This window comes from Leptinotarsa decemlineata, unplaced genomic scaffold, assembly GCF_025532065.1.
Source record: "Leptinotarsa decemlineata unplaced genomic scaffold, Ldec_3_MD MMD2_tig00078346_RagTag_RagTag, whole genome shotgun sequence".
NCBI lineage: Eukaryota > Metazoa > Arthropoda > Insecta > Coleoptera > Chrysomelidae > Leptinotarsa > Leptinotarsa decemlineata.
The window spans coordinates 3558436-3568058 of record NW_027412724.1 but is presented as its reverse complement, the minus strand read 5'-3'; the positions used below and the strand labels follow the sequence as shown (position 1 = coordinate 3568058).

Genomic DNA, 9623 nt, shown 5'->3' with positions numbered 1-9623 from the left:
CAATAATATTGATGTATTACGTACATGTTGAGGCTAATGGAGGCCAATATTGGGAGATGAGATCTTATTGTTACCTTTTTGATGAATTGGGGATATTTTTAAAGTGAATATAATAATTGCGGAGTAAGTCCTCTGCAATTATCAATCATCAATTATCATCCGGAATAGTTCCGGATGAACGCTAGAAAATCATCAACAGTTTGGATATGATTTTCTGTCTCACGTCAAAATCGAAGGAATCGATCAACTTCTTGACAAGAAAAACAACAAGTGCGAAGCCTTCTTTTGAAATATCGAAATTTCACATTTATCAAATCACCTGTTTTCTGATATTGGAAACTATATACAGCCCCCTGAAGTGCTTCTTTATTCAGATACTGATCTTGCTCCTGGAGGCGAATTGATGAATGTTAAACAAATGAAATCTAATAACTGAGTTCAATAAATATTAACAAATAATAAATATTGAAAAATAGGTTGAATGGTACTATTGAAAAAAAAATATTGTAAATAATGTACTAACACTACGGTATTGATCAGATAAAAAAAATCAAACCATTGGGTGTACCGTAACCTGACTAAATATGTTAATATTACGCCCAACAATTTTATTATTTTTTAATTTTTTTTACAATACCGTAGATTTCTAAGCAGAATGGTATAATGACTGCTACCTAGGATCATCCGAATTATTGTTGAAGTTTTTAGTACACATGTCTGCATCACTATTATTTCTTTTTTCAATAAAAACGCTTGACATACTTTCTTTACTTATTCCATTTTCAAGTTTAGAGTTTCTGTTTTTCTTACTGAATTCATCTCATTCTGTTTAGTTCATTGAATGCCTCATGTTATATGTAATCTGCCGTTTGGTAGCTGCGGCCATCTTGAATTTGCATGTTTTTCAAAGCGTATCACTATTTTACTAGTCAAGCCCTGTGTTATTTGTTACCCAAATTGAGGTAGGTAGTTGTGAAAAAACATGTCTTCCGCCATTTTGTTGCTGCGGCCATCTTGAATTTGCATCTATTTCAAACTGTACAACTATTCTGCTAGTCAAGCACTGACATTTAATACTCATATCGAGATAGTTGTGAAAAAACATGTAATCCGCCGTTTTGTTGCTGCGGCCATATTGGATTTACAATGATACATAATTTATTGAATTGTATTGTTTGTACTAAATATCAGATCAGTCTGTCAACAGGAAGGGGTTGAATCAAACTTCAACTACTAAATAAAATCGTTTCAAAAAGGACAAAGAGATGGAACCAGAAACTGCGATCTATATTCAGAACACTTTGAAAAATGGATTATTTCAATTATAAAAGTTTGAAGGAACGTAAGATCCCCTTTCCCCATTTTGATTGTACAAATTATTTTGGAAGCAGGTTTAGTCGATGAACGTGATCTGCAAAATACTGATTCGAATGAATTACGAAATTAATATACAATAATGGTGTTCAATTGTTATCATTAATGAATCATTTATTTGGTTGATGCACCTAACGTTAAACTAATTAAAGGTGAAACTGGAACCTCTGGCGTAGAATAAATCAAAAGCAAGCACCCTTTTCATTCACCAGAGATGCAACTACCGTCCTGAAGAACGTTTCACCAATCAAGTAAGGTTCTTCAGGGGATGAAGAAAACCGTGTTTTCATATCTCGTCCAGAAAAGTATTCCATTTTTGGTGATTGGGAGAAGTGATTGTTATGGATTTAATGTATAACTCTTTGAATACATTATAATAAGAATAATATTTCTTCAAACAGGTTTGCAAAAAATCACCACACAATCGACAATATGCAGGGAAAACTAGAATTGCTCTTGAAAAATTGAAACTCAGGAAGATACAAAATCAACAACTCTCAAATTGATAATTGCTCGTTTCAGATGCTACATGTATGAAATGATTTTTGATTAGATGCTGAAAATCACTTTGTTATTTCAATTTCCCAATTATTTGGAGAATTGAAAAATTTTCCTCATATCATTTCCCGAATGAAGTTTCAACACTGATGTATCAGGTAGTATAATTCTTCCCAACTCCAATGGATTGCTTGATCTAGTTGCTTACGCAATGCGGATTAAATGATTTCCGTTCATTGTCATATCTCTTTATTCAGCAACATTCTCCTATTGTTCAGAAAGATTGAATAGTGAAATATTATTTCAAATCAGTTGACGTCTAATTTGAACCTTCATCTTGTGATGCCATTCCTATCGACAGATTATTCGATAGCAAATATTTGAATGACGTGTTTGAAGCAAGGTTGAGCGCCCTTCCTATTTTGTGTAACCGTAGAATTAATAAAATCTTACCTATTTATTGCGCAAATTTCGATACCGTATGAGGATTTTATCTGATAATTTTTGTTTGCTTCTCAATTTATCGTAAATGCGAATACATCAACTGACGTGGTCCCTCGGCTATAGTTTGTAAGCGCAAATTTTTATCATTTGTTTCTTGGACATATTGACTTTAAAAGTTGAAATTTCAAGTCTGTAGTCGTAATTTTGAGATTCAAGGAGAAATTTTGAAATTGAAGTCATAATTTCGATTTCGATACAATACTACATCATACAAAAAGAGGTTATAATCTGAATATAAGGTGTTTTCATACGACCTTGTGTTCGCTTTGGGTTTTGATGAATATTTTAGCAAAAATTGAGAATCAAAAGAGTTGGAACATTAACATATCTAATTTTATTTGAAATCACTTCACTGATTTTTTTATCGAGCAATAATAATGACAACGACAACATTATTATTGTATCTATTTATTTTATCACTTGACTGAATGTTATTATTGAACTCTATTGATGATTCTATTCCGTGAACATTCAACGAATTGAACGGCTATTGATTCAGAAATTTTAACGACTTGAGATAGAACAATCTCTTTTATTAGTCGCCAACTCAAAATTACCATTCAAGAATTGAAGAACAGAAACAATATTGTGTGTTTCCCTTCCTGACGTTTTTCTGTTATTTCAATTAACCTGATGATGATTTTATTGCAAGAAAGTTGTAAATAATTTCAACTAGTTAGTTAGATATGTTCAAATATGTTAGCAGCCCATCCATTGAATTTTTTGAGATTGCTTGCTGCATACATGCAATAGTGTCAGTTGTATCAATTCACTTTTTAAACAGTAAAACATATATTCCACATGGTATTTTTATTTCCCTTCATAAGAATAGTACGTGGCGGTCAAAATCATCTCCTTGAAGATTATGCACCATTTTCATCAAATATGGTTCACTTTGAGACTCTTCAAAATTGGAAGATGGGTACTTAAATGATACTAGATGGGGTAAACGGTTTTTCTTTATTTCTCATTGCGAACTGTACATCAAATATTGTTGCTAGTGATCCCTTCTGTAGAAACTTTTTTATCAGGTCTGATACATGTATTTAAAAATCTGAGTGAAGGGTCAATCTTAAGTCCTCTTGTGGAGTTGATTTTGTTGAATGACCCCAACTTCAACATGAATCCTATAAAATATATTCAGTATACTGCTAATTCTTCGATGATAAAATTATTCTACAACTCCAATTGAAAAGAGTCAGGATAAATAGAAACAGAAGTCAAACTTTAGTTTTCTCATAAAATTTTCAAATCTCAGAAATCACCAGTTCATATTGAATATCTCTTCATTTGAACAACTGCAAGATTCTTTGAACTTTGACGCTATGTTTAAAACCTACTTCGCATGTTGTTTTCATTTTGAATATGGATATGGGGTGACTCATGTATTGTTACCCTTCGAGAAAAGGCAATGAGAATTATCACATTGGAGTCAGATATAGTTGCAGACAGTTATTCATCAGAAATGAAGTTAAACCTCCACCGTACGCATATATTTCTGAAACCAAACATGAGATATATCTTAGTATACAATCATAAAACTAGAAATTTCAATTACCCAGCAGTTGTCAAAATAACTCCGCTAATCTGAATAAGGGCCGGTTTATCAATCGCCAGCTAACCTCATTTGACTAATGGTTTTGTCTTAGCTCCTAGTCAAACTGTTTTTCGTTATCATGTTACCATCAACTGGTAGCTGAAGTCTCAGTGACCGTAACAGTCGCTAGAAAGTGATAGTTTTTTTATTTAAGCTGACAGTTATGTCACAAAATATCAGTTCCGATATTCTGTGGTTATGTGGTCGCGCATGCGAAATTAGGTTATTTATGTTTTTTGTGATAATTTGAGAAATACTTTTTGCAAGTAAAGGGTTAATTACTACAATTGTTTGATTAAAGAAGTTTTTCATTTGTTGAATGACGAAGATGAGGATATATTGGAGTTCAAAGAAGACCTTACATTGTTAATGAACGTAATGATGCTTTCAAAGAATTAGATGAGGTAGAGACTTACAGGTCCTGATGTAGAGGAATTAAAATCAAATTCAACTCTTTTCCAGGCCTCTTCTTTCTTCTTCCATGTGAAGGCATCAGTTTTTTTTTGTTCTCAATGATAAATTTATAGGAATTGGCAATTTTTATTAGGAGTGATCTGTCTGTTTCGGTAAAATTGGATGTTCTTTTATTGCTCATTTTCGTTTTTCATATGCCCTCTCAACTCATATAGGTTATTATGTATAACTCATGAACTTTTTGTTAGCAGTTGTCATTTTTGAAAATCAATCCTCCAATATAAACAAGCCCCTGAAATAGTCACTTATGCAAACCTTAGTTAACTAACAGTTATTAAACATTAGCATCAGTCAGGGTATGATAAACGATTTGAATACTAACTGCAACATTGACTATCAGCTAAGCTTAGCTTCGAGGTAGCTAACAGGAGCATTTAACTACATATTGATAAACCGGCCCTAAGTCTAATTATCTACCGAATGACATGCAGATCCACATAAAAATTTCAACAGAAACCTGAGGCAATATTTTTTGCGCCGTTGTTTTCATAGTGTTTCATAGTTTTTTGAAGCTGGTTTCTATCTATTCAGTATTAGTTAACATTACAGGTTTATTCAGAAAGAAAGAAAATAAAACAAACAATATACTTCAATTCCTAGTTTTCTGCAAAAGGTGAGATAGGGTTAGTTTCCAAGAAGTAGGTTCCAGTAGCACTGTAATGAAATGAAAATGAATTTGAATTAGTGGTTATTCAATGAATTTATAAATCACTGAATCACTTCCGAAAATTAGCAAAAGTGTTCTGAATTTAGTGCAAAATATTTATTTACGAGTTTTGAATTTGGGCTTTATTGTTGAGTTGAATCCTCATAGTAACAAAAGACAATAGGCGCCTTTTCCATCCTTACATTGAAGGCAGCATAACTTTGTTTGTTTACAAGAAGTGAGTTGGACCATAAAACAGTGGCGGTTGGTTTAGTTGATACTCGGAGGGATACTATATATATTTATAAAATGAATCATTTCAGGTGAAAATGTATTCTGTTCAAATAGTTCCTACAGAAAATCTGATTTATTATTAATGATTATGAAAATGGGGCCAGTTTTTCTATCACCTTCTAGATTTTTATTTATGTATGGCTTTATAATAAAGCGCATGATTTACTGGGTTAAAATTAAATTATTTCAAATGAACTTATTCATAACAATGATCAATGTTAATTTCAAAACTAATGAACTTTGCTTCATAAAATCACATGAAGAAATTTGTGATTTATTCTCAGATTTGATACGGTTTGTGAGGTCCGATATAAAGAATTTTCGATTAGAAATCATGAATATTTATTATTATGTGATTTCATTCAAAATTGGTATCTAGGGGTCGTTGTGGACCGACATTATGAAAGGGGTTATTTTTGATGTTTTTAATGATAATTTTTTTCATCTTATTCTTATAAATAAACTTTTTGAAACTAGGTTTATATTATTTCATTATTTGACATTTCCCAACCAAAAAAAGGTTGGAAAAATGACAACCGTCATTTCTTATTGAATATTGTCTATATGTAACTCGAGAGCTTCGTGCAAAGAAAGAAAAACCAAAACGGAAATCATATTCTTTGTGTGACGTGAGTTAGTTGTTGAGTGAGCAGTAACAGATTTAACACCGGTTGCACAAGAATATCTATTTGGTATACAAACTTAACATTGAACAGAAACCATTTAAGTCTGTTGATCACAGAATGAATATGACCTGTAGCACACATATGAAAAATATATTTTTCATGTTTGAATACAGTTTTTTTCATCTACATTAATGAATTTTCGTAATTATAGAATTCGTCAGCATGAATTATTGAAAAAAACATAATGTCGGTCGGTAATGAATGATATCACATAATAATATCAAACCATACCGCTTGTTCGTCAAATCTGAGAATAAATAAAAAATTTCTTCATCTAATTTTATGAAGCAAAGTTCATTACTTTTGAAATTAACATTTATCCTTATTATGAATTAGTTCATTTGAAACAATTTAATTTTAACCCAGTAAACCACGCGCTTCATAATAAACCTATACACAAATAAAAATTTAGTAGGTGGTAGAAAAACTGGCCTCATTTCCATAATCATTAATAATAAATCAGATTTCCTGTAAGAACTATTCGAAAAGAATACATTTACACCTGAAATGATTTGTTTTATAAATATACCCAACTGGCAATTTCGTATTTTATAATAGTTGCGGAAACGTTTCGGAGAAACAAATGATAAAACTACATTTCTCCCAGAAATGTTTTCAATGTGTTTATAAAACTGTTATAAATAGGAAATTGGCACCGTTTTATGTATAGTTATTGTCAATATTTTGTAAGGCCTTTTACAAACACTAAAAAAAACAGTTTTATAAACATTTTGGCAGTTACTATAAAATTTGTCTAACACTTTCAAAAAGTAGTTTTGTAAAAACTTTCCTTACTGCACTTTTGCAACATATTTGAGCGATACCTATAGAATAATCAGAAGACAGTTTCATAAGAGTTTTTTAGTAGTTCCAAGTAGGCGTTATAAAATATAATACAGCCCAAAACGATAACAATAAAATAAAAAAGTGTTGAAAATATTTTCTTGAAGATGCAAGAAGTAATTTTGTATTGAATACTAGGAAAATATAATTGATATGTCACCAAGAAAGGTTGAAGCCATTTTATAATTTCACTTTTGCACTCATAAAACTGTTTGTGTTTCGAAAATTGATATTTTCACTACAAATGGAATTTTATTGACAAATGTATAGCCTATTATCAGCAAAATTTAAGCGCGCCCCTCATTTATAAATGTTTTCGGTGAAATTATTAAATATACAAAAATTCACTCTGTCGACATATTAATTTTCTAGTCACACACTTCACTTACTTCATTCTAAATGATATAATATTTATATACTTTTCAGCTGTAAATATTACTATGTGTGCGGTATTTCATATTTTCAACTCATCTAATTTCAGTACCCCGGATCGCTATCATTTAAAATAGCGTCGTTCTATAAAATAAATTGGTATCAGTAGCAAGCACTTCAAAGTATTTTAGCTACTATGTTACCCCTATAAAACTGTTAAAAAACACTCAGTTTTGGAAGTGATGGTATTGCGGCAGAGTCGAACTACTTTTAAAGCTGTAGGTTTCTACAAAAGTGCTTGTATGAGTAAAGGATTTCTCACATACAGTTTGGTTAAATATTATCTGTCGGGATGGTTTGGCTGAAAAGTTTCTTTCGTCGATTATAAAGGCCAAACGACGGGTTTTAACCATTATAATAAACTTTTCCTGTTTTTCGCAAAAAAAATTGAAGCACTAGGTTAGGTGGGATAGTTTTAAGTATTTTTTTCAGTATTTCCAATATACAGAGCGACTCAAAGCTTCCAGAAAGTTTTCATTATGGAACACTAAGTCATTCCTTCGTCTATTTGAAGCACCTCGAACTGAATCTAAAACTATTATATACCCCCCAATAAATGTTCAAAATGCCCGCCATTGAGTTATTATTTATTTTTATTTATATATTCAGGATACAAACAGAAAAATCCACTTCAGTATCCACACAATGGAATTATTATCAAATTGAAAGTATAACATATATATACACACACATTCTATTCATTGATATATATATATATATATATTCATATATATATATATATGAATTCATATATATATATATATATATATGAATTAAAAATATTGAATTTACTTATGGGGTACCTATACTCAATAAAAATCAAATATTTAGAAGTTGCTGAAGAACTAATTTCCACCACGATATCGATAGTGTCCGACTTGAACTAAACAAAACAAAAATATTCTTACTTAACATATTTTTTAAAGTTGTGATTAGGAATCGATGTCAGCTGGTTGTTCTTAAATGCTGCATTTTATTCTTGGTGGCAGCAAATATATATTAGCAAAAGCAATTTGATTTCATAACAGTTATATTAGTGTATTTGAATTGTAGTTAATATACCATTCTATAAAATAGTTGGGAAATAGTGACAATATGATAATGAAAATAAAATAGTATCTGAAAGCATTCCAATGAAATAATTTAATTAAAAATACAGGAGACAGTTATAAAATAAGCTTGACATAGTTTTATAACTATCATAAAAATCTCGCAGAAAAGTGATATCAAACTGCTACATAACAATTTACTTTTATAGGAAAATAAGTTTTATAAGTTAGTTGCAAAAACGTGTCTGTGATAATTTCCTGACTATTTTATAATGGTTTTTTAATTTTATTTCATAAAAGTTTCTAAGACAAATTTATAAAACACTTCTATTGCCTACAACTATATTGTGTTCACCGATCATATAATATAATCAATTAGCATTTTGGAGGTAATTATAAAATACTCACAAAATAAAACTGTTGCAACATCATGGAATTATAAAACAACTTTGCTGGTTGGGATATAATATCCTTCCGATTATCAATTAAACCAACCGCCACTGTTTTATGGTCCAACTTATTTAAAATGTAAAGAAATTCTCCATAACCTCTCAATACCCGCCACCACCCTCGACCATAAGTTGTACAGAAAAGGATAGTCGGATACCCGCTTCAAAATACATGTATTGTATTGGCATGGCAACTCTTATGTCTTATTTTATTACTTTGAGGTTGAATCTGTAATCATCTTCAAGTAGCCAAAAACCCTTTTTGTGTTATGCGTTATCTCACCCCTCATATCGGGAAAAAAATCCACAACAGTCTTACAAATTTTTTCATAAACCTGATTTGATATAAAATCTTCTGGAATTGCTACATGGATAGAGATAGATCGAGAGTATTGACGTATCAGACATTGTGAAGATATTATAATTTTTGAAAATGGAAAATTACAAGCAAGAATGTCAACAGTTTTTCGAACCATGTTTTTATAATAGGAGAGCCCAAGCGGGGTTTTCGGGATTTACTAAAGCGCTGCAGATTGATATACAGGATGATACCTTGTACGGTTAAGTATCTTCACCAAATATGAGCCCCATATATAAGGCCGCCTGTGAGGGATAAAGGATCAGATTAGTAGAAAAAAAATTAATCATCAGAAATTTTCGAGTGTGTCAGATTAAGGTAGGGTGAGTTATTTACCTGCTAAAAAGTGTATATTCCAGTAATCTGACAATTTGAGAGTGACGTAAAGAAAGGGTAGGCAGCAAAGTTGTAAAAAATAA

The 9623-nt window shown here is 31.0% G+C and overlaps 1 protein-coding gene across 1 annotated transcript in view; it reads right to left on the bottom strand.

Annotated features, from left to right (window-relative positions):
• Positions 1 to 3338: 3338 nt before the first annotated feature.
• Positions 3339 to 9623, bottom strand: part of LOC111511684 (uncharacterized) — a 35211-nt gene continuing 28926 nt past the window's right edge. The window contains exon 7 of the mRNA XM_074185709.1: positions 3339 to 5101. Within this exon, the coding sequence (XP_074041810.1) occupies positions 5044 to 5101 (58 nt within the window). The 3' untranslated portion in view covers positions 3339 to 5043. The remainder of the gene's footprint in view (positions 5102 to 9623) is intronic.